At 38.0% G+C, this 24,520-nt stretch overlaps 3 protein-coding genes, 1 long non-coding RNA gene and 1 other non-coding gene across 5 annotated transcripts; 1 reads left to right on the top strand and 4 right to left on the bottom strand.

The window, feature by feature from the left end:
* Positions 1-84: 84 nt before the first annotated feature.
* On the top strand, positions 85-158 carry TRNAT-AGU. Its single transcript has one exon. It is a non-coding gene; the product is annotated as a tRNA-Thr (tRNA).
* Positions 159-1,279: 1,121 nt separating this feature from the next.
* On the bottom strand, positions 1,280-3,409 carry LOC116215728 (GATA transcription factor 16-like). The gene is made up of 3 exons (XM_031551564.1): positions 2,916-3,409; positions 2,624-2,773; positions 1,280-2,486 (listed from the first exon to the last, which is right to left on the bottom strand). Exons 1-3 carry the CDS (start codon positions 2,916-2,918, stop codon positions 2,172-2,174), a joined length of 468 nt encoding a protein of 155 aa, XP_031407424.1. The 5' UTR covers positions 2,919-3,409; the 3' UTR covers positions 1,280-2,171.
* A 2,713-nt stretch (positions 3,410-6,122) lies between these two features.
* LOC116214649 (dnaJ homolog subfamily B member 6) lies at positions 6,123-7,924 on the bottom strand. Its single transcript, XM_031550054.1, has 5 exons — positions 7,545-7,924; positions 7,336-7,423; positions 7,145-7,215; positions 6,826-6,882; positions 6,123-6,644 (listed from the first exon to the last, which is right to left on the bottom strand). Exons 1-5 carry the CDS (start codon positions 7,653-7,655, stop codon positions 6,501-6,503), a joined length of 471 nt encoding a protein of 156 aa, XP_031405914.1. The 5' UTR covers positions 7,656-7,924; the 3' UTR covers positions 6,123-6,500.
* A 2,215-nt stretch (positions 7,925-10,139) lies between these two features.
* Positions 10,140-12,955, bottom strand: LOC116213390. Its single transcript, XR_004158085.1, has 2 exons — positions 12,637-12,955; positions 10,140-10,674 (listed from the first exon to the last, which is right to left on the bottom strand). It is a non-coding gene; the product is annotated as an uncharacterized LOC116213390 (long non-coding RNA).
* Positions 12,956-14,285: 1,330 nt separating this feature from the next.
* LOC116214355 (calmodulin-binding protein 60 A-like) lies at positions 14,286-19,080 on the bottom strand. Its single transcript, XM_031549775.1, has 11 exons — positions 19,046-19,080; positions 18,822-18,900; positions 18,349-18,522; positions 17,739-17,815; positions 17,578-17,653; positions 16,916-16,971; positions 16,276-16,772; positions 15,823-15,983; positions 15,529-15,735; positions 14,955-15,129; positions 14,286-14,860 (listed from the first exon to the last, which is right to left on the bottom strand). The coding sequence occupies exons 1-11, from the start codon at positions 19,078-19,080 to the stop codon at positions 14,571-14,573; spliced, it is 1,827 nt and encodes a 608-aa protein (XP_031405635.1). The 3' UTR covers positions 14,286-14,570.
* Between the last annotated feature and the right edge of the window lie 5,440 nt (positions 19,081-24,520).

Genomic DNA, 24,520 nt, shown 5'->3' with positions numbered 1-24,520 from the left:
AATTAATTTTTATAATTCTCTTTTGTAAATGTTGGGTGCTTTATTCGAGAAAAAAGCCGTTCACTTAGCCCCCTATCAGCAAATGCTTTCATAGCTCAGTTGGTTAGAGCACCCGTTTAGTAAGCGGGAGGTCTTGAGTTCGACTCTCAATGAAAGCACACTTCTCCACTTATTTATTTATTTTTTTAATCTTTTATTTTTCATGTCATTCTAATCCAGAACAAAAATAAGGGGAAAAAGGCTGATAAAGATTAAACATGAACGTGAAATCTCACATTTCTGGTTAGCAATATGAGAAAAGCAAAAGTATATTACGTTTCCATGAATTAGAATAATATTCATCATTTGGTACAATCATTTTTTTTGAGCTAGATTTCAATTAACTCATAAAAAGTGCAATTAATTATTCGTTGTTAAAAATGATTATTCCCAGTACGTGCATTTACATAGAGCATTTCTTCTCGATAACGTGGTTAAAAAGAATAATATCATTGTATAACTTGCGAGCTACTCCCCATATTCCTAAAAGCCTGTTCGACCCATTCATTAGGTATATTCTAATGTCACAATATCCATTTGTCAAGTATTTACTCATGTGACGTAACAAATTACACTCATGAAAAACTCTTGTACTTTAGGATGCGAATTACCAATTCTAATGACTTATTAGAATAATCATTTGTCAACTCATAAAAAACTCTTGTATTTCATATGCAAATTACCAATACTAAGACCATCTCTAGCAAGTCTCTTTCAAGCTCCTGAAGTGGGTCTAACTTTGTCATATAGGCGTCACATTATTTAGAGTCAGAGACATTCCACTCCGACGAGAGTTTATGTTTACTAGTCTCTAATGAGGGGTCATATACATATTATATTAATTAAATGAATATGAATATTGTACATAATAATATTAGTTATTATTAATTATTATTTACTTTTTCGATAAGGATTTATAAGCAACGACTTAAAAAAAAAAAAAAAAAGCAAATTAAGGCCGCCGCGTGGATCTCAAGGCTGCAACGCAGCAACCCCTATTTGTCTCTATTCAGAGAGACGAGAGATGCGTCTCCTCGCGCATAGCCAACTCTAGCGGCCACGCATGTCTCGCGCGCTGCCATGTGACTAAGAGTCACATGAAATGGCCGCTTGAGGTGGTCTAGTGCACTTACTTGGATAATTTTGTCAATGTGTGCATCAAACGGAACCCTTCATAGCACGAAACTGTACCCGCAAAGAAGAGGAAAACAGTATACAAAAGCGCAATAAAACATGGGAATTTTTCAGGTCCCTTGGCTGGACAAAACCTAAATCCCTCTCAGATCGTTGGATCAATGCGAAACCGAGTGTACATATTGTTACTGGGCAGATCCCAAACCCCTCCAATAATTGGATCAGCATCAGACTGAGCTCGAATCCATCGGATCATTGGATCAGCATGAGACTGAGCCGAAGTATGGATCTCAAGACCCCGATTGCGCCCTTCCAAGAATGGTTCGACGTATGGACCGGACCGGATGATTCCCAGAAATATTGATGAGACGACGGTCCAAACCCAGGCCAAAAGGAGCACCAGGCGACATGGCAAGGGAATGTCTTGCTGCCAGGAGGCCCCAAACCCTAATAACGAAGGAATTTGGTCTCCTCCGCCGCCAAATCCATCGTCAGACTCGGACATCTCGTCGTCGTCATCATCATCATCACCATCAAACTTTCATTCATTCCCCCCACATGCACAAAATAGATCAAAAAATTTCCAAATTAAAAAGAAGGGAAAAAAAAAAAGGAATATTACGGGGTAAAATTCTTCTTCTTCTTCTTCTTCTTCTTCTTCTTCTTCCAATTTTCTTGTATTTACAACCATACATGCAAAAGACGATGAGAGCTGTGGCTCGATCATCATCAATCATCGCCCGGAAACAAAATCTTCCTAATGGAGAGAGAGACATGCTCCTCTTCTTCTTCTTCCTAAAATCCCAAAAGGGGTGTCGTGTCGTCTATCCACTCAAACCCTCATGGGTATGAACAAGATCATACTGTTCTTGATTGATCGATTTTCCTTAAAAAAAAAGAAAAAAAAAAGAAAAAAGAAAAACCTAAGAGAGTGTTGTCTGTGATGGAGGATCCCTCAAAACCTTAGTGCTTGTTGGGTGTCGGTGTTGGGTGTTGTCCTAAGCGAAGACGGAGCCGCAAGACAGCGCCATTAGAGACACGGCTGCGAGCTCCTCCTCCCCCAGCTTCCTCTTCCTCTGGCACCTCTGCTTCTTCGCCACCGCCGATGTCTGGAGCAGAAAGTCCTTGCCCAGCAGCACCAGGGACATCCTCACCGACTCGCTAAGCCCCTTCTTCCCCGTGTCCGAGCCTGTCTCTCTCTCGCGTTTCCTGTCCGATGACGAGGCCGACGATGGCGGTGATGATGATGATCCTCCGACTCGGACCGAGACCCTCTTCTTCCTGTATCTGATCCCGCAAGCGTTGCACAGCGACTGAGAATTAGGAAGATATATAACGATTGACAGGGTGAGATTGAGATCGACTCTAGCAAAATTATAGAAATCACAGAGAAGGAAGGTGTGGAGGGAAGGAACCGGAGATGAGATGAGAATTTGACCGACTGACTCACCTTGGGACCAGAGGGGCCGCTTCTCCAGAGAGGTGTCTTGGTGGTCTTGCAGTCAGCGCAGCACTTCTTGCTGCCGTCGTCGCTGGCGTTGGTTTCCTCTTTCTTGTTAGTGTTCTCGCCGCCGTTCATTTCTTCGGACGTCATGGTTTCCTGAAACAGAATGTCAGAATCCAGGAAAAATCACGACAATAGCTAATTCGCCATACCCCCCGCCCCACATAATAATCACAACAGGAAGAAGCCAGCAAGGGAAAGGACGTGGCTGAAAAATGTTTGATGGGACGGTACTCACCATGTGAATAGAGCGTCAAGGTTTCTGCTGAGAAGGGCGAAGTGGTGTTGGGAAGAACGGAAAAAAACAGGGGATGGGCAGAGAGAGAGAGTTTCTTGGCGAGTTCCGAGGCCACAAAACAAGCTTTATCGTCGCCGCCGCCGCCAACGCCGTATGGCCGACAAACCCTCTGAGCGAGAGAGAGAGAGAGAGAGAGAGAGAGAGAGAGAGAGCAGAGGAACAGAGGCACAGAGCACGAAATGGTGGCAAAGAATGAGAATGGAAGGGATTTTGAGCTGAACTCACTGTCCCTCTGAGCACTGCCCTGCCCTGCCCTGCCCCAGAGAGAGAGAGAGAGGTGTGGTTATGGTTAGGGGCAACGGCGGTGGCTCGGTGAGAGAGAGGGAGAGTGTGTGCGGACGGGGTTAATAAAGGACCGACAGAAACAGAGGAAGAGGATAGGGAGAGTGCCGGTGAGGTGACGGTACCGACAGAGGAGGAAGAGAGCGGGAGAGCGGTGACGGCCGGTGGGGTTTTAGAAAAACCCTAGCTAGCTATCGGCAATGACGGAAATGCCCCTTAAATATATCCTATCTCGTGCGTGCACACGTGGCAAATTCCGCTATAGCAAATGGTGAATGATTCGGACCGTTAGATCCGTGCTAAAAATAACATGGGAGACGGTGTGGATTTGACGCTTCTGTAGATATAAGTGACGTTACAAAATTATCCATTCAAATTTTTAATGGAAATTCGATTTTCCATACAAGCCTTCCGCTCTCAAGAGCTGCTCGATTTAAAGTTTGGTGGTGGTGGAGGCAACCGATGGTCTGGGCGGACGGGAATCGGGTTGTGTTTGGTTTTAGAATTGATTAGAATTAAGTTTTGATTTTAATTGGTTTGTAATAATTATATTGTTGAATTATAAGAAAAAAATATTAAAAAGTATTGAATAATTGAGAAAAAGTAATGATTATGTTGTTGAATTATGAAAAAATTAATGAATAGTTGAGAGAATTTAGTATTAAATATTGAATTGAATTGTTAAAATAATAAAAAAAGAAAAAAGTAATAATTATGTTATTAAATTGAAAATAAATAAAATTAAGTGAAGTAGAATTAAATTTTTTTTGTTTAAATCAAACGGGGACGAACTTGTGCACCTTAACGATAGCAAGACAAATTTCGTGTACTTCGAAAGCTCGAAATTTGATGACCCCTTGATTAGTTTGTCGTTGAGAATATAAGAGCATGCTGGTCAAGACAAGACGTCCTCAATTCTGTGCTCTACAATAGCAGGTTGACTCAAAACACATACATTTTTCTTACCGCGGAGCCTTCGCATGAAATTGGAAACCTAGGGCTACGAAGTCGAGCATTGGGGTAGCATGGCCCATGGGATGTCAGAGATTGATTCTTGATCTGCACCACGATATTTTGATGGAAGTAAAATCATGGAGTTTGGTGTAGTGTAGTGGTGAATCATTTTCGATCAGTTGGGTAGCATGAGAAGGGCTGAAATGAAACTATTCTACGACATATATCCGAGTCATTATTGAGCGGGATTGAGTCGTCGATCTTCAACATATTAACCGCGAGGGCAACATGTGCACAAACTGGATGCAAATCAGTTAAGAGCTTAACCCGTGTCTATTGGGCTTTTAGCCCTCTCTTATATTTGGGAACGTCGCATTGCAAGGGTGTCCTTGCCCAGCCCTTTCTCAAGGAATACGTTTATTATTTGCTCGCGAATAGATCAGAGACGCCTTGATCAAACTAATTACACTGCATGCACCGAAGTATGTCGGAAGGAATGAACAGAACAGAATCCCATGTGCTAATCATCAGCCATATCGTAAGGTTCAATGACGGACCCCTCAACCTTAAGGACTCCTCTGTTGAGTTCAAAGTTCATGTACTCTGTCTTAAGGACCCCTCAACCTTAAGGACCCCTCAATACTCTAGATCTATGCTCAAGTATCGTGGGCTCAAGTAGTCTGGGCCGATGCTATAATTCACGTTCGCCTATACGATCATATGGCGATGCTGCAATTCATGTTAGCCTACACGATCATATGGCAATCTTGTTCTTTCATTCAGACAATGGGTGATGACAGAATAGTATGAAACCGCAGCCAATGTTTCCCCCAGTAATGCAATTGGCACTTTGCAGCGACCATTTTACCTTTGAATTAATCTAATAAACAAAGGCCCTTTTTTCTTCTTTTCGGATAAGCGCCACTCATTTTTCTCCACGTCATATTCTTCATTAATATAAAATAAAATGATGGAAGAAAAGTTACGCCCTGAGCTAGAAGGTACCATTTCATTTTCGAAACTGTGTTCGATTCACCTCTTCCTAAACTCGCAAAAATTGACCGTGAAATCATAAAATTTCAGATCAACCCATCACCGGTCCCGAAACCACCTCCATAGATCAGGTCGTTGGAGCGTCAGTAAGCTCCAATTAAGTGGTCCGAGTGGAGACGTTCGGGGTCCCATTGATCAAGTTACATGACCACCTGGCACCAAATCAGATTGGAGCCGCATCCAGTCCGAAGGCTGCTGCATACTGAACCACCTGAGTGCCCACACCACACCCGACAATCAACTTGAATCTAATTCCGGCCAGAGATCAAGATGGCCCAATTCCGACCTCCTCAACCTAGATCATATCACTGCACTGCTTCACTGGTATACAATCATCATGAAGAGTGTAACAAGTCGAACACAGACATTCTTAATAGATAAGACATACTATAGTCATGACTCCTGCCGGGACAGAAAGCTGAAAAATCACAGCCCATTGCAGAATGCCGTGAACTCCAAGGTGCAAAATGAACGAACCATACGCTAAACTTCGGCGTGCAAAATCAAATTTCCCAAACGATCATTCCCACACAGAGAGTTTCCACAATATTTTACCTTTGAGACTTTTTTTTTAATTTATGAAAAAAATCAATACAATAAAAGATAAATTTTAAATAATTAATAAATAAATATAAATAATTTCACTATATATTAAATCCGCGACTTTTATATCAAGAAATGGGATCATGCACCAATGAATTTGGACCGGTCTGGTGGGCCTACCGAACCTTTCTTATTTATTTTCTTTTAATCCCTAAGCCGACAGTCTCCGGCATTACATTTACGGGGACACGTGGTTTCTTCACGCGATTGCCAAACCCCCAAATATCAAACGAACCTTTCAGAAAAATATCTCAATCATCCTCAAATATCAACCAATCATCATCAAATCAAACTAACCAAAACTGACAAACAGACAGCACATCGAGCTTGACCCAATTAACTAGGGCAACCCGATGCACGAGCAAAAAAGATCCAAACCACAATAAAGCAAAACATTCAAGCAAATCCCAATTCTGTGAATCCATTGATCAATTGGTCGCCAAAAAGGCCAATTACCAACAGTCGGGTCACACGAATCTCCTGTTGAAATCATCTACGATCTATAATTCCCCAATTTTCCCCAAACTAGAACTTTTCTTTTTCCCTTCCCATATATAATGAAAAGATTGAACGGGTTGAGTTTTTACAGTTCTGTGGGGTTGTCTGGCAGAGGCAGGGGTCAGGTGCGGCACACTAACGGCGGGAGCTGCTCCGCCGGGCTGTTACGTTTACACACGGTCTCTTGTGGGCCTTCCGATCACTGCAGCGGTCAAAGGAAACGGCGTCCCCACCGACCATCTCCTCGAACATCCTCTGTAGGTCCTCAAAACTATCCCCCTACAGATTTTTCCCCACCCCAAATAATAATTAATAAAATTGAATTCGTAATCAAGCTCAAAAAAATGATATTTTTCGCCTTTTCAAAGACCAAAAAATGGGATTTTTAATCGTATATATAATTTCATGTCAAAAATTCTAAATACATACATATTTTCAATAATGATTGAGAATTAATTACCTCGTCCTTCACGCTGTTCATCATCGTGATCATCTCTTGCATGAAGTCGCAGAAGTCCTGATTACACCATTCATTCATCACTCATCAAGGAAGCAGAGGACAAAGAAATTTTATACCAAAAATTCAGAAATTTTTAATCAAATTTTTAATATTTACTGAAAATCAAAACAAAAAGAAAAGAAAAAAAGGGGAAAGAAGCAGCTTTTATTTTAGCAGAGGCGATATGGAGAAAAACGCCGCCGTGTAGGCGCCTCGACCAGAGAGCGTCTAACGGCGACGTTCGACACCACACAACCGCGGGACCATTTATACTACAGACCTCGTCTTCCCCATCAAGCGGATCGTATAGCCCAGCGTCGTACATTGACCGCTTGCCCTGATCAGATAGTACTGGCACCGGCAACAGACACCATTAACGGCCGTTAGCCTTCTGCATGAGCAGGGTTTGAACTTTGGAAGTGTAATTAAGGTGTTAAGACTACGACACAGAACTCTGTTTATTCGCCTTACCGGAATAGGCCTCCTGGATTTGCTGGAAACGCCGCTTGGCTTCTCCGGCGACCTGTGGATTCTTCGCCAATTTGTCCGGGTGCCATTTCTCCAAAAACACCACAATGGAAAAGATTCAGTCCCCAGAGCCGAGTCGAACAATTCAAAATTCAAAAAATCCAAACACCTAGCCGATTGATCGAGCAGGCGAGTTGGGTTTGGAGTAATACCATGGCGAGCTTGCGGTAGGAGGTTTTGATGTCGGAGAAGGAGGCGTCCTTGCGGAGCCCGAGGACAGAGTAGTAGCAAGATCCGCCGCCGGATCCTCCTCCTCGATCCATGTGGGACCGGATCTCACTGGCGAAACTCCGACGCGACCGAGATCCCGATACTGCTACCCGCGGAGAGGCTGGTGGTGATCACAGACCCATAAACGGAGGGGAGAGAGAGAAGTCAACGAGTATGAGGGTGGGGCTGGAGGACCTTTTAGAGAGAGAAGAAGCAGGAGGAGGGAAGGAGAGAGAATATCTTCTCCTCCGGCTCCAAGCTGGAGAGAGATATGAGGGGGAGAATGGGGAGGAAAAGGGTCAGCTGAAGAAAGTTCGAGAGATTTAAGAAAAGAAACTTTCTCGCATTTAAGAATTGCGGGAAATCCGACGTGGCGGAAGATATTTTCTGAGGGCGGGGCCGTTTTCTGACACTGGGATTGGAGGAATTTACGGCGGCTGCCATTGGGAGTGTGAGGGAGGCGCAAGGCCAACTCCGAGGCGTTTCGGTCGCCTCAGGTTTCGTGTGGGATGGAATCTTTTGACAATATATTTTCCTGTCAGCTCTAATTGAGTTTTCTGAAGGTTTCTTTTCCTTTATTAAATATATATATATATAGTATTTTTTATTATAATAAATAATAATAATATACATAATTTGGGAGAGTGTACGGATACCGGATATATCCGGAATCGGTTGAAACCTACCCGTTATGGTAGGGTCCGGATATCTTGTATTGAAAATATAGTAAAGTCTGGATATTAATATACGTAATCGGTGAAAACGGGTTATGGTTATTGTTTATAGGGTATCTAGAACTGAACCCGAAATTGATACCCTGATCCAAATAATAATTTTTTAATTATATATATAGTTATATTCAGATATTCTTATATTTTAAAATATAGTCACTAATTTTAAAAAAATCTAAATCTACGTTGATATTTTGTTTTATATGATTACTGATTATGGATAAAACATTTCGATTTTATTTAGGGAGACAAAAGAATTTATAAGTTCCAACAGATATTCGGAACCTGTGGTATAATACAGGTTCTAGATAGGTTTCGGTTCCAGTTTTAGGACTCAACATAGTAGGGTCTAGTTCCAAAATCTTAAAAACTGTCTCTTATAAGGTAGGGTCCGGGTATCGTGAAAAAAACATGATACCCGGACTTGCACACCCCTAATAAATATAGCATATTCTCTATTATAAGAAATAATAATAATAACATATATACCATTCTTTAAAAATAAAATACAGGATATGTTTGTTCTTCTAACTTTATTTACTTTTCTAATTTGATAATTCTTGTTCCTTGTCATTCATCTTTCGGCCGTGCTTATATATACTTTTCTATTAGAGGCCTTGCTTTTAAAATTTTTTTTTCATCTCATCTTATAAATTTTTTCTATTTTTATTATTTCATCCAATTTTATTATATACTTTGCCTGTGTTTTAATTCTTGGTTGCTTCGTAATATTTTACGTTGATGGTAAGAAAAAATGAATCTGAGCATTGTTTAATTTGTATTTTTATTTCTGGACCAAACAAAGTTCTGATTTTAACTTTTCTTTATTTTCTTTTTCGGTGGAAAGATATTCTTTCAATGAATAGATAGTCAATTAGATAAGGACGCTACGGTTAATTAGTGGTGCCCATCGTGTTCAATTATTGGGCCAAAAGTTTGGGAACATTGCGGATTGGGCCCAGTCATCTAACGGAACTTCATTCTTTTTTTATTTTTTGGTTGGAAACAGGGCCAAGGCCGGAATCTAACGGAACTTTCAAATTGGGACGAAGATGGATAGTTCGTTCGGAAATTTCTACCGTCCCGTTACGGGATGGCCATGGTCTCCTATATACCATTAGATCAACTTCTTATGATATTGGCACCCATAATAGGTTGCTCTAACAGTATACTGGAGCCATGATCCCCCCTTCTTCGATGTTTTTTATTGATTCGATCATTCAAACACAGGCAAGAGCGTAGCAGGTCATTAGTTTTGGTTGACCGAGGATGTTATCGACATAGAGGGCTCAGCTTAGGCCATCGGACTTAGGGTTGGCGATTAAGGCCGGAACTGACCTAGGATTGCCTATCCGAGCAGCGTTGGTATAGGTGGTAACAGTGGCCTCGACGTGCTATTTAAGTCTTATATCTTTCCAAGAAATGATTAATGTACATTCTGTGAATCATTTGTCTGGCCAGTTACATGCTTTCTTCGCAATTAGTGAATAACTTGAGTTGATTTGGAGTTCCCAAACAATTGAGGATCACCAAGTTGAATAAATAAGAAACATCATTGTACAATGCGAACACCTTTTCCCGTCTCAATCGTTGGATCCAACCATCGGCGAGGGTCCAATCCCGCCCTAAACCTCGTATGGACAGCATGCTCTCCTATCCACAAAGCACGCATTGTATCTTATGCAGTAATATTGGAGGAGATGCGAGCCTTTTGCTTGGTGATCTTTACCAATGCGAAGCATGAGAAGATAGACATACAAGGAGTAAACGAATTGCATCAAGATATAGATTACATGAAACCCGAACTGAGCGAAAGAAGATCGGTATTTGATAATAAATTATCGTTTGAACGAGTATGTACAAGAATTCCAAGAGAAAGAAAATGTCGAGCCATATCGCTTAGACTTAATGTACATACAGAGGGGGCATATATATATATATATATATATATCTGCCCCCTCACCTTCACCTTATCAACAACTTTGATGCAGAAAGCGAGAAGGGGAGAGAAGACATAACAAAGGAACTAGTTCATTGTTCTAACCAAATTCAGCTTCGCATTGTTCATCAACAACCTCAGCTGTTTCTTCAGCTTGTCAACTAAATTCTGCAGCTTCCATGACCCTCCAACCATGTTGGCGCCGAGGGCTACATACCGAACAATGGAGTCCATTTCTATCACTACAGAGTGCCAAACTCCCTGTTTTGCCAAACCTCGAGCCGCTTCCATTGCTACAGAGCCTCTGCAGTTTCAGAGATTGCTGCAAAGACCTGCTTTCGTAGTCCTCCAACGAGTCTTCCTTCAAAGTTTCTTGCAATAAACACCAATCCCAATATTCTTCTTTGGACAGGTAAAAGACAATAAAACGAAAAAAAAAAAAAGGAATTTGAGAATTGAAATGACAAATGAGAAAGGTTTCATCACTTGAATAACTTGCTAGAGAAGTGTTTGTATATGAGTTTAAAGGTCAACTTTTGGGGAGCTTCTATATCTTATTGATGCATTGTTCCTACAAAGAAGAATTGTTGCATAATAGCTCAACACTAACAATCTATTTGTTTGAGTCAATCAGATAATAAGCAGTTGCATCATTAAGCATACATACACATGCAATCTTTTCAATAGTATCGAATGATCTCCAAATGCTACTAAAGCAAACATTCATTTTCCAGCATCTACAATCAAGTGTTAGATCAGATAGGCAGGGATGTTCCATAGTTATAAGAGCAAGAAGTGAAGTCGGACTGTATTTGAGGAAACAACAAAGGTCTAGTTCCTGTAATAATAAGCAAGAGTAAACTAACAATTTGCCCGTCGAGAGATTGATGTTACGTCAAATTAGATCTCAATAAATTTTTTACATCAAATTGGACATTGACAGATTAAGCGTACATAAGATGATCTCTTTCGTCGTCCAATAGTGGACGGAAACATCTGATGTAGTATTATTTTTTACTTTTTTTACATCAAATTTGACCTTGACCTATTAAATATAGGTCATATTACCCCTTCCGTCAGAGGGTTCCGTTGAGTTTTTAACGGTAGACAGACGGAAGTGGCAATATGATGTACATTTAATAGATTAAGGTCAAAACTGATGTAAAAATATTTTTGAGATTAGATTTGATGTATCATCGATCTTGAGAGGCAAATTATTAGTTTACTCAAAAAAATATCATAACAGGTACATAAAAAGTGGAAGTCAGTTCAACGGTTTCCCAGATTTTGCACATCAGATATGCTTATTTATTTTGCTATCTAATCAGTAGATAGATTTGACTGATACCACATGAGGAAAAAATAGCATTTAATAAATCTATTCACAATAGAATTGAATCATCGAGATTGACATTGTATTTTATTTTCTAGGAAGTATTCACAATCAATTCAATTATTATTAAGAGGTAAAACTAAAAGTAAGTCCTACTGGAAGGTTTACCAGAGAAAAAGTCCTATGGGGAAAGCATAAAAAAATGTAAGAGTGCAATTTAAATTTTATATAGAATGTCGGCCAAAAAGAAATTATATAGAATGTATATTACCAATTAATTGAATCATAAATCACATAAATACATACGTAAGTGATTGCTATAAATCTTACAATGTGATAATATGCCAAATTAGGCTAATATTGATAAAAGGAAAATTTTCTTTCCTTTGTATTCTTTACTTTTGACTTTTGAGTATAGCAAATCGGGAGAAGAGGTAACCATCATAATTATTCTAAAGGAATGATTCATTTCCTCCACCGAATCAGTAAAAATAGTAAGCAGAAGATTATATAATCGCCCTTATAGAAAGATTTATGTTGCGTTTGGTTTCAAAATAAGATTTTAAAATCAGATTTTGATTTTAAAAAAATGTAGTATAAATGAAGCCCATCATTTAATTTTGTATGAGTTATTTTATTTTATTATTGAAAAAGAGTGATATAAATGGGACGCACTCTTTGACTTTGTATAAGTTATTTTATTTTGTTGTGCGTAAAATTAAGTTAAAGTAAGATTTTAATGCTCTATTTGATTTCGCAGTTAAAATCATAAAAATTTTAACTTTAACTTTAACTCAACACATTACACAATTATTTATCTTTTTTCACAATCAAAATCAAAATTACTTTTAACTCCGAAATCAAACGCACCATAAAATTCTACTTTGAAACCAAACAAGGCATTAAATTTAATGTTGTTAATTTCAGCAGTCAGAATATCTGATTTTCCAAACTAATATTCTGTTAAGAAGATTTCTTCAATTCTCTGCCTACCAACCCGGAAAAAAAAAACCCTCAAAAGTAATACTCACAAAGTTTAAGTAGACATCGCTGAGAAGAACAAAGGAGATGCCGATCTTACAAGGGCGTTAATCAGCTTGAATCGATGCTTCAGTCCCATCTCTGGTCTCCCTCTCTCTCTCTCTCGTCTCCCTCTCTCTCTCTCGTCTCTTTGACGTGATGAAGTATTATGACAGTGAGAGCAAACACTGCTGAGCAGAACAACGTTTCTGCCTATGTCAGAAGAGCATGTATCAGCTTGAGTCGATACTTCCCTCTCCGTCCGTCCGTCCGTCCGTCTGTCTGTCTGTCTCTCTCTCCTTCTACGAAAGTTTGGTCTATTGACCGATGTCTACCCATTAAATTCTGCTTTTAATGCATTTTTTTCTCTGTTTAATTTTTTTTTCGAGAAGAAGGGGCATTTTATTACAGCATTTCTTTTATTATTTAAAAAATAATAGTTGCTTCCATTATTCTTTGACACGTGGAATGCTTGGGAGAGCTCTTTGAAACTCTCTTTTACCATAAAGAGAAAATAAATTATTACATTGTTTGATAATAAAATATAATATAATTTAACTTTATTTTTCTCTCAATTTAACATCAAAATTATTATTATTATTTTTAAATTCACTATCATATTTTTTTTTCTCATATATTATTTAAATTATTTTTTAAATATTAAATTCTCTCAACTATTTAATTTTTTTCCTAATTTTAACATTTATTCCTCAATTTAATAACATAAGCGTTATTTTTTATTTTCTTCTTTAAATTCTCTCACATATTTTTTTCAACTACTTTTATTTTCATATTCTCAAATTAAATTAAATCAAATTTAATTTTATTACCAAAAGTAATCTATATATGTCTTCACTATTAGAAGCCCGGTGAGTTCATCGGAAATATGCCGATGATTACCCTTCCAAATATTGCACTAACTTTAAATAAAAGGTCTTTTCCACTTTGAAATTAAGAACATGTCTTGTTGATAATATACTAGGGCCGGTGCATAGTATTGAAAAGATGACCGATCATTTATAGTATAAGCTTATAGATGATATAAAATGTTCATGAAGAATAAAGATTCGTTCATGATTACATTAATAGAGCTATAAGAAAGTTGATATTTAGCTATGGTTTGTATTTTAGTAATCCTATTTCAATTAAAGTTCTTAATTTCTATTCTCGAATAGGTTGATGATGTGCAATAGCTCACTGAATATTTTTATGTTTAAAAAAAATAGATTTCCGTAGTTCGTATAAGATGAAAAATTGTGTTTTGTTAATGTGAATATGCTAAAAACGCGTATAAACAAATAATTATTTTTTAAAATAATTTTATTCTTAAGACTATTAGATAACTTTTCATATTCAGTAACTGAATAACTTTTAGAATTCTATAATGATGATGACGTGACTCAATAATACTACGCCATTTTTCGCATCGTGATTTATGGGGACTTCAAGAGTCACTCAACTATAAGCCACCTACGTCCACTGTGACATTGTCCACGTATCGTTCCGACTTTTATAATTGTATATAGACGTGGAAACTTAAGTATTATAGCTTAATTATGGGTTTGTCACCGGCAGAAGGTGATCATCTATATACAAAGAGGGACCTTAAAAGCTTTGTATAGGTCCGAGAAGACGGGAGGTTTTTTCCGGAGAAAGGAAAACAAGAGAAAAGCATCATCAATTGCACTATACAAGAAGATGATCCACTATATACAAAGAGAGACCTTAAAAGCTTTGTATAGGTCTGAGAAGATGGGAGGATTTTTCCGGTGTTCTGTTTTCCGGAGAAAGGAAAACAAGAGAAAAGCATCATCCGTTGCACTATACAAAGACGTGTTAGCTTACAAAACGCCGTGTGAAATGCAGCCGTGATGCATTTTCTCCTAATTCCTGTGTTTTTCCAAGTACGAGATTGATGGGAAAACAGTTTTTAATTACCCTATTTCTAGAGAAACCAACTCGGCGTCTGAACCTGGAAAATGTTCTCGTCCTCAGCCGAATGATTGTTTAGTGTGCTTAATGGCCCTGGCGAATCATTAGGCAGAACATTGTTTTCTCCAGACCAAAACTCCCCTGTAATGCAACTATTTCCCGATGTCGTATTTAAGACCTGCACCTGGAGGTGATTATTGTGGGAAGACGTTGCGAAATTGAAACTTTGGGCGTCAGGTGCTCCACTGCTAAAAGATATCGAAGGAGAACAATGGCTGAGTCCCTGCGTATTCTCCACTTGACCTGAATGAACCAGAAATCAGACGAGCAAATATAAAGACCGAGGGATTGCATGGATAATGGGATACTGTTCTGTCCGATATGAGGAAAATTATACCTTGATGTTGGACTGGGAATTCAAGAGGCTGAAGTAAAGGATTCGTCCCAGGCAATGATGGCTCCATTTGGAAGTTGGACAACGATCTCGGAGGGGCGATGGTTGAAAGGGCATCGATTGGGAACAGATGGTGAAGATTGTTGAAAGCCTGTTTCTTCATGTTCTGCACCAGAACCTGGAAACGAAGCAGGAAAAATCGAATAATTTGAGACACTTTATGGAGATTATCATTTAGGCACACACTCGTTTTAGCTGAAATATGCTTTTAGACCTTCCTCACAGCTTAAGCCTTTGAGACAATCGGACACTAAACATGGTACTGGAGCACATGTACTGTTCTTGAGGCTTGTTAACATCCTCTTGTTTACTGGTTCTGTCGGACGTAATTCCAAAATCCGTTTGCATGTGTTAAGCAGTCTTGCACACGAGGATCATGCGAAAATGTGCTTTTCTTTCTACAAGCTTAAGCTTGAGGCAAACCGGACGGGCAAAGAATAACTTATTTTATTTCAATGAATATAAACAATTGGGAACGACAGGTAATGTTTAGGCTTATGAATGCAAGAAAACTCACCTTCTGATGAGAAGTTAATTTGTCGAGCGGGGAATAAAACTGGCCATCAAAAGTTGCTGCAACAACCTTGTATACGGAATTGAAAAGAAGTCCTTGCTTCTTGAGAGTTTGATTGTAGCCGTAAAAATTGTTGTCGTCCACGACACAATTGTTGGCATGTTCTATGATCGACTCCCAGGTCTTGCTCGGGATCCCTGAACTTAATATCTGCAGAGAAAATAAAGTAGCATTTAGGATTGCTCAATGACATCAAACATCGGGGGTTACACAGAGAGACCATGATCCGAAAATTACATTTTTCAGGGCGGACGGATCAGTTTCATACAACCGCAAGAAATCTTTCACCGTCTGAATCCCATGCGAAGTCAGGCGCTTATGGAAAGTGCCATCTCTTGATATTTTCTCCAGCCGCCACACTTCATCCAACAGATGCGGAGGGTGGTGTTTCTTGTACACTGCATGAATCCGGAATCACTATTAGTAATAGAAACTAAGACTCAATGAAGTAATTATGAAAAGATTTAAGGTCCAAAGGCTCAGCCCTAAGTTTATAAGCTTTCCATTTTCCTCTTCCCGGAAACACAGAACAGAGAAAAAGGAAAGAGTAGTGGACACAAGATGGCCTCTTAAGTGCTGTCCAGTACCTTTCCTCAATTTCTTTGTTTTCCAAGAAATGAAAAGCTGGAAAACTTTTCTGAATTCTCCAAAACCAAACATAGAGGAGTAAATATTACAATTGAAACTTACATTCTCCTCGATGATCTTTCACAACAAAAGTTTCACTCCTTGCTTCCTTTATTCTCACTTCAGTGGGAATCTTCTGCACAGTTCGAGCTCCGAGCCGGAACTTTCGACTCCGCACCCAGCTAGAGTTGTCGGTAAAAGCCAGCTCTGCCAAATAACCCACTCCTCCTCGCAGAATTATAAAATGTTCTCCGTTCAGCAACGGCCTCTTGCCTTCTCTTTCTCGGATGATATTAGCACTGAAATCCTTCTCGGTCCAGTCTTCCCGCCCATCACAACCAAAATCACCGTCGAGTACTAGAATCTCAATCTTTATTGATGATAATGGACCCATGGCGACTATTCTGTTTGTTCTCGCATCGAATAGTTCGAGTCTGATGGTGTTGCCATCCTCTGCTACTATTTTACTGCCAGTAAAGATAGTTGATGCCAAGTTCCCAATGAACCGGAGCTCTAGACCACGCTCTACTTCAGAAGTTCCGACAGTGTTAAGCAAGGATCTGCAGAAGAAAGCCGATATGAGTACAAAATATATTTGAGTTTGCCGCAAACTCATAATAAAGTCATAGGTTGAAAATTTAACTCTGCGGAAGAACAAAATACGACTATGTGCATCTGCTGAAAACAAATAGCTACCACAAACCTCTCTGTTGGACGGTCATGAAAGTTTGTGATGGCTCGATCCACCTCATCCCTGATCTGCTTGGCAAAAAAAAAAAAAAAGATTGAAGAACTACCACTCAGATGTAAAGCCAGCAATCTCGAAATGTTCATAAAACAGAGTTAAAATGTGCAGGATTGAAATCAATCTGTGATTTCACAGCCATTCATTGTGTCTATGATTTATAAAGCTTTCTTAGCAGACGATACTGAAAGAAACTTGCAGTAAGGCCAGACGATGCATGATCATCAATTGAAGCTTTGGAAGTCTAAACCTCTGAGAACATGGTTAGGAAGTCTATTCCAAAGGACGACCTCCCTCTTTCTTCACAATTCACTGTCTATTCCTGCCCTTTTATATTTTCTTTTTCTTCTCCTAGGTGGAGCTCACGATTCTTCGAACGTTGGCAATGAAACAATGGGAAATGTAGAAAACAAATAAGCGACAATTTACGGCATAACAGAAATTAAAACTGAACCTCGCAGAGAATCTTGAGCAAAGTGAAGAATCATAAAATCGACACGAGTAAAGATTTCTTGCAATAATACTACACCATGAAATGCTAACTAGACTTTCCTCAATCAGCTGATGAGATAAACCGTACTATATGATCACAGAACTTTGATATTATAGAGGCAACTTACCACACTTCGTAGAAAGGGCTCGAGACGGCAGATGATATCGCCTGTCGACCATCCCCCGATCACATTCTTCAGAGAACTGCACAAGGATCACAAAACTCATCATAAAGAAAGCTTGATAAATCAACAGACAAACTATTAACCCGACCACAAGAGCTGCTTACTTGAGTGTAAACCTTCGGATCTTTGAGTCCCGATCCTCTACACCAAAGCCCTCACCACCCTCCTCCTGAAAGTACCTCTTCATCACAACCAAAGTTTTGTTGGGATTCAGAATAACCAAAAACTAGTTTAGCTCTTGCTGGAATTGGGCAATGCGTGAATGTATGGGTGTGGAAAAAGTATCCCAAGCATATGCCAAAAAAGCAGTGGGCTCACAAATCTTTATAAAGGGCTCAATTTGACCCATAAAGACATGGAAGCAACCAAGAAGGTTCACCCCAAACTTCAAGGCACTGTGCATGACTCACTCAACGCACAAAGAAAATCAGAAAAGTCAAGAATTAGATTCTATCAGCCCCCAAAAGACACAAAAGCACTCCAAGCCCAACTGTTGGGATTGTTGTTTTCGGGTAATTTTAATGAAACCGTACGGATTTTTCCAACCTCGGACAGGTCGCAGATTGATTTACTTAAATTAAATAAGCAGGACAAGAAGATTGCACGAAAAGCACCAAACTTGAAGATATTCAAACACTGTTCAAGATCAATGTAACGAACTCTCCCGCGGGGCGGGTGACAGGAACAGCATCAGCATCAGCAGTGAAAACTAACCAAAACCCAACAAGAAATGTTAAGGAAAGACTGTCGATTTAGAAGTGAAATCGAGAAGGCTGCGCGAAGTTGCTCACAGGGCTTCTTCTGTGCAATAGCGCTGCGTTTTCCGCGTGCAGGGGCTTTGAATGAATGAGAACGGGGGGTTGGACTCGAGAGATAAAGATTGGATTTTGACGTTCATTTCCTTCTCGGAATCGTTCAAATTCAACGATAATTAATATGTTTCATAAGAGCAGATGTAACGACAAGCATGTCGCCTGTCTCTGTCTTGTGAAGTGAGGTGCTTGGGATTCTGTTTCGACCCTTTCTCAGTTGAACAACTTTATTCAAAGTCGATGCTAACAAATGTGAATCGTGTTACTGAGCCGAGCTAGTAATAATATTGGATTCGGTCGGTCTCGAGCTTACTGAGTATCACTAGATGCGTTCAAGCCGGATTTGAAGTCATATTAGACAGACTCGAGACTGACCGGTTTCCTCCTGTTTACTCCGGAGAAGAACATGACTCGACCTTGAACCAGTGTTCGCGATAAAGCTAGCCTGACTAAGCTGAAACTTTTTCCAAGCTTAAAAGTCATTAGAGAAGGCACGGTCGGTCATACGTAACAAGTACTGTCGAGCTCGACTTGGCTTCTGGAAATGGAGCACGAAGCACGTCCTGAGCTCGATCTTATATTATTTCTCAAATTTCTACCTTTGCTCGAGGTTGTACTCGGACTCGATTTTCATCGTGGCTTGACCTTGAGCTAAGATCGCGGTTAGCTTTGTTTGACTTGTTCTCGAGCTCGAGTCAAAACTTGACACTGGAAATAGCCAGGAAGAAAAAAAGGCTAGTGCATGCAGCTTCTTAAAAATAAGAGATGTGAAGCAAACATAATTTCAGCAATTAGGATCGCCAGCCTCTCGAGGCAAAGTACTATCGAGCTCGAGCTTAGCTACTAGTAGAATAAATAAATAAAAAATGTCAACATTAGCTTGGTGCATGCTCGATCGTCAAGTCAAGTCCAACTCTTAATATCGGCTCTAACTGTGGTGGCTCGTGAACCGTGATCAGTTCCATCGTCAAATGATACCGCGAATCTCAATTATTCCTCGTAATTCTTTATCTTTGGCTTACGAAGAAAAGTCGGAAATAATTGTTTTTTTGCTAAAGTGGAAGCCCATGAACCTATTAAAGAAATAGAAAAAGAAAAATAAAGGGACACGAAATAAATTTCACTAATTAAAAATCGAATTTGAAACTAAAAAGGTTCCGACAATAACGTAAACCACTATAAGGGCGCCCTTTTTGCATTGCCAGAAAATAATTAATCTATCTATGAATATATTTAGGTGGCGTCATTGCAACAAATTCTTTGCAACTTCCTAGTTAAAAACAATTTAACCTTGTCGGAAACAATTTTCAGGGGAAAATTCCTACGAGAAAATTCTCGGAAAACCTTCTCTTGCCCTTTCAAAGTTTTCTCGTTCTATAGTATATGAGTTGACTGTGAAACGACTTTCAAGCCTCTCTGGCCTTGGGTGGTTCAGAGTGCGTTTGGATTGAGAGTTGAGTTGAGTTGAGTTTTGATTTTAATTGGTTTGTAATGATTGTATGGTTGAATTATGAGAAAAAGTGTGAAAAAATAATAAATAATTGAGAGAAAATAATGATTAAGTAATGATTGTGTTGTTGAATTGTGAAAAAATAATGAATAGTTGAGAGAATTTAATATTAAAAATTGAATTGAATGGTTAAAAAAATTAAAAAAATAAAAAAGTAATTATTGTGATGTTGAATTGAAGATAAGTGGAGTTGAGTTGAGTTGAGTTGAATATTTTTCCGAAAACAAACACAATGTCAATCTTTCCTTCGTTCGATGAAGTTTACAATACGGGGAAGTTCTATGGTAGCTAGTAGCTACATGGTATCGTACTATCACCAAATCCGTTAGATGCTCCACATCGATGGAAAAAATAATAACGGGGCGAATCTATCGGTCCTAAATGTTGGTACGGATATTGTATGAATATTCATCTATGAATGTTATGCATTATACTTGCTACCATATGGGAATGGTTTAAGTTGAACTTGATTATTTTTCTAGTCTATATGATAACTTATATGGCCAGTTTACTTTTGGAAGGCTTTTTCAATTTTAGAAATTGATTTTTTTCCTCCTATTATATAAATTTATTTTTTTCTCAAAAAAAATTAAGATATCATTTTTACCAACAAAATCGAGTATTTTAAGTGGGCTTTGATACTGACAAGTGAAAAAAATCGTACGCTGAATTTCCAAAATTATTTATGTAAAGAAGAAATGTAATCTATTTACAAATTCAAAATCGATTGATTTAAGGGAGACTTGAAACTTGAGAATAAGTAAAAATATACTTTAAATTGGAAAAGACCATCCTGGTTTTGAAAGCTTTTTCCTTATAACTGAAAGAAAAGATGACTTTTTCCTAATTGCTAGGAAAGTACGGAGAACTATCGGCTCCCATTGTTTGGGATATGTTTAATATGTGAAAGGAAGACAAGGGGGAATTCTTTAACCATATTTGGTATACGTTTGTCAAAAAAAAAATTGAGGAGAAAGAATTCATTCTAATTTTTAAGTGGGGTGACTAAATTATCAATTTATATAGGCTTATTAGGAAAAAGAGAGTGGATAGTTAATTTTTATCTAAATTTGTAAATTTTAACGATTTTACACTGTATTCATGAAATTGAAAGAAAATAATATTGAATAAAAAACCAACCTCATTACTCTTATATTCTCGTTCAAAGTCTCACTATCATAATGAGAAGAAAATTCCATTCTCTTTTCTTCAATTCCTCTCATTTCATCTAAACAAATGGTTAAGAAGTAGGCGAGTTCATAAAATTTTGTAAGAAAAAATATTTTCGAAACGGACGAAAAGCAAAAACATAAAATCAATATATATGCTCCATACGTAGTTATTTATTCAATTATAGAATTCATATCAAATAATTGCTTTAACTGCTGTTGTCGTCTTGGTGGTTTTCGTTAAACTTTTGGTTGTTAGAAATAAAAAGTTACTTTAAAAGCCGTCATTCTTATAATTAAGAAATTTTGAGAAAAATTTAAATCAGAAGATAAGAGATGTTCACAAAGTACTTGCCCAAATTCTACTAAATTTCATTAAAATTTGATTTATATTTTTAGGTACCTACCAAATATAATTTAGGAAAATTCTTAAAATTTTGTAAGAAAAATGTTTTGGGAGAGGGCGGAAAGTGAAAATGGCCGTTATTGTATTGGTGATTTTCGGAAAACTTTTATCGTTAGATATAGCTTAGCTTTGAAAGTTATCATTCTTTCAGCTAAAAAATATTAAAATACTTTAAAAATCAGAAGAAAAGAATCGTTCACCAACTCCTTACAACCTCTACTAAATTTCATTAAAATATAATTTTTATTTTTAGGGATTCGACATTTAATTTTATGAAAATTCATAAGATCCTATAGGAAAAAATATTTTGGGAAAGGGTGAAAAGTGAAACGGAAAACCATTATACGCTCCATATATAGTTATTGTTGGATTTGTTCCGATTGTATGACCAAATCGTGCGATTGGTTAGAATAAATTCAGTCTATTGTATGCCTTAAAGTCTATATGTTTCTTGTCATTTCATATATGGATACCATGTATTTTTATTAATTGAGGAAATATACTAGATTGTATTGTGTGTATATGTATAAGGTTCATTGAATCAAGTAAGTGACTTATGAACGTGGCGGATATACCTGGACATGCAGAAAGTATAAGTCGTGGATAGTTGAACTTAAAGTAAATGTTCATAACCATGTGATGAAACTGAATGTAAATGTTATTGCTTAAGGGGCTCTTATGTATATAGGGATGACTCAACTTGATCATTGGAGGGGGTTTGGATCAGTTGAGGTAGTGCAAGTTGCTAGCATTGAACAAGACTAAGTGAGAGTGATTCCTAAATGCCATTATAAAGAGGAATTAGATACTTCTACTACTGTGAGGTGTTCGTGTACTCTTAATCTTGAGCATATGTGATGAACCAGCGAAGATAGGATCTATACTTTTATGCGCAATGGGTGAGATCTTTTAGGGTCTGCACCATGTGTTGGGCATATGAAAATAGTTAGTTGAGACCTGCATGTGCAAGATAAAATCTACGCTGACTTAATTGTTTGGACTAATCACTCCTTGGGTTGTCCTAGTTGATCATCCATAAACTAAGGCCTTAGTGACGTAACTTTGAGTCATGTCAGGTTTTTGCTACTTGTAGTTGCCATTGGCTAGTGGGAGGCAAATTAGACAATCATGGATGTTCGCCTTTTGGATGAGATGCTCAAGGACAAGATGTAATTAGGAGGTGATAGTCAATTTGAGACCTAACCTCGGATACGAGTATTATGCAGAGGGGCAGCTGGTAAAAACACTTAAAGGTCAAGAACAAGGATTGTGCTCGACACAACATGCCTCTGTAATAATTAGAATTAAAAATGGTCTTAGTGTGCTATTTGTTAGCAGGGGCATTTTGGTCATTTTGGAAGCCGAGTTAAATATGGCCTGGGTCCTCTCCTCTAACCTCAGTCTCGACTAGTACTTTTACCTACTCTTTGTATAATTTGTTCGATCAAAAGAGGTGCTTGAGTATGGGCTTTTGTGAGGCCGATTGAAGCTCGATCCATTAAATCTTATATAAGAGTAAGACTTTTGGAAATTCGAATAGACGGTGATAAAGGCACGCATCGGCTGCCCACACAGCCGAATACACAGAAAGAGCGAGAGAAGAATAGAGGAGAAGACCGGGTTGAGGCCGTTGACGATTGCGACGATTGGAGCCCATGCATGCCATCGCGAACGTGTAGTCAAGCAAGGCGTGAAGAGGGCCAGCAACCAGCCATCTTCCTCAACTCCTCCAGAGGTTCGGGATAGCCCAGATCATCCTGCTCCACCAGCCGCAACATCAATTCACTCGCGAAGATTGCAACCTGTGAAATGAGGTAAAATCGTCAACCGTGCTACATGCTCGTATGATCGATCCTCGTAGGGTTATTCCTTTGCGTTCACAAAGTTTTAAACCCTGGAAATCGGATCAGATTCCAACAGTTATCAACTCAGTTATTAAATTCATATCAAATAACTGCTTTTACAGTCGTTCTTGAGTTGTTGTTTACCAATAAACTTATGATTGTTATATATAATTTTGCTTTAAAAGCCGTCATACTATCAGCTGAAAAAATTCTGAAAAGAATTTAGGATCATAAGAAAAAGAATTATTCGCCAACTCTTTGCCCATATACTACTAAATTTCATTAAAAAATAATTAGCTGTTAGCATTCAGTATATATAATTTAGGAAAGTTCATCAAATTCTGTAAGAAAAGTTGTTTTTGAAAAGGTAGGAAATTGAGAAAAATCAATGTATGTTCCATATAGTTATCATACAATTATAGATTTAATATTAAATAATTGATTTAACAAACGTTGTGGTATTAGTGATTTTGGTAAATTTTGGTCGTTAGATATAATTTTCTTTTAAAAGCCAACATTCTATCAGCTGAAAAGATTCTGAAAGAAAAAGAAGGTATTCACCAACTCCTTTTCCAACGGCTATTCGATCAAAATAATAATTTATTATTACGCATTCAGTAAATGTAATAAGGAAGGTTCAAAAAATTCTGTAAGAGAGAATGTTTTCGAAAAGGGGGAAAAGCAAAAACGGAAAACCAATATATATATATATATATATATATGCTATATATATTTATAAATTTAATTGTGATATTCACATTAAATAGCTGTTTTAACAACCGTTGTTGTATTGGTGGTTTTAGTAAATTTTGATCGCTAGATATAATTTCGATTTAAAAGTTATCATCATTCTTTTAAAAGAAAAAAGAATTGAGAAAATTTAAAATCAGAATAAAAGATTATGTAATCGAAAAAAAAATCAGAAGAAAGATGAATAATTCACAAACTCCTTGCAACTTTATTAAATTTCATTGGGTTAATTACCTAAAAACACATAAACTTTACACATTTTTTCAATTCTAGCATGAAAATTTTTCGTTGACCTAAAAATATATAAATTATCCATTTGATATCAATTCTAGTACAACGTCAAATTTTCTATTAATTTAAACGGAAATTGCTGATATATATTACTGCTGACATGT

Source organism: Punica granatum, chromosome 7, assembly GCF_007655135.1.
Source record: "Punica granatum isolate Tunisia-2019 chromosome 7, ASM765513v2, whole genome shotgun sequence".
In the NCBI taxonomy this organism is placed as follows: Eukaryota; Viridiplantae; Streptophyta; class Magnoliopsida; order Myrtales; family Lythraceae; genus Punica; species Punica granatum.
The sequence above is the reverse complement of the archived record's forward strand: the minus strand, read 5'-3'. Positions and strand labels throughout refer to the sequence as shown.

Bases quoted from the DNA above. Each gene is read 5' to 3' on its own strand.
- LOC116215728 (XM_031551564.1), bottom strand. The intron at 2,487-2,623 runs GTGAGTCAGTCG...CCTAATTCTCAG, and splicing joins GCGGCCCCTCTGGTCCCAAG to TCGCTGTGCAACGCTTGCGG.
- LOC116214649 (XM_031550054.1), bottom strand. From the start codon at position 7,655: ATGGATCGAGGAGGAGGATCCGGCGGCGGATCTTGCTACTACTCTGTC. The intron at 7,216-7,335 runs GTAAGGCGAATA...TGCCGGTGCCAG, and splicing joins AATCCAGGAGGCCTATTCCG to TACTATCTGATCAGGGCAAG. The intron at 6,883-7,144 runs GTCTGTAGTATA...TGGTGTAATCAG, and splicing joins CGCTTGATGGGGAAGACGAG to GACTTCTGCGACTTCATGCA.
- LOC116214355 (XM_031549775.1), bottom strand. From the start codon at position 19,080: ATGAAAATCGAGTCCGAGTACAACCTCGAGCAAAG. The intron at 17,816-18,348 runs GTTAGTTTTCAC...GTTGTGATGAAG, and splicing joins ACATTTCTTGTTGGGTTTTG to AGGTACTTTCAGGAGGAGGG. The intron at 15,130-15,528 runs GTGAGTTTTCTT...CTTCGTTTCCAG, and splicing joins AATTAACTTCTCATCAGAAG to GTTCTGGTGCAGAACATGAA.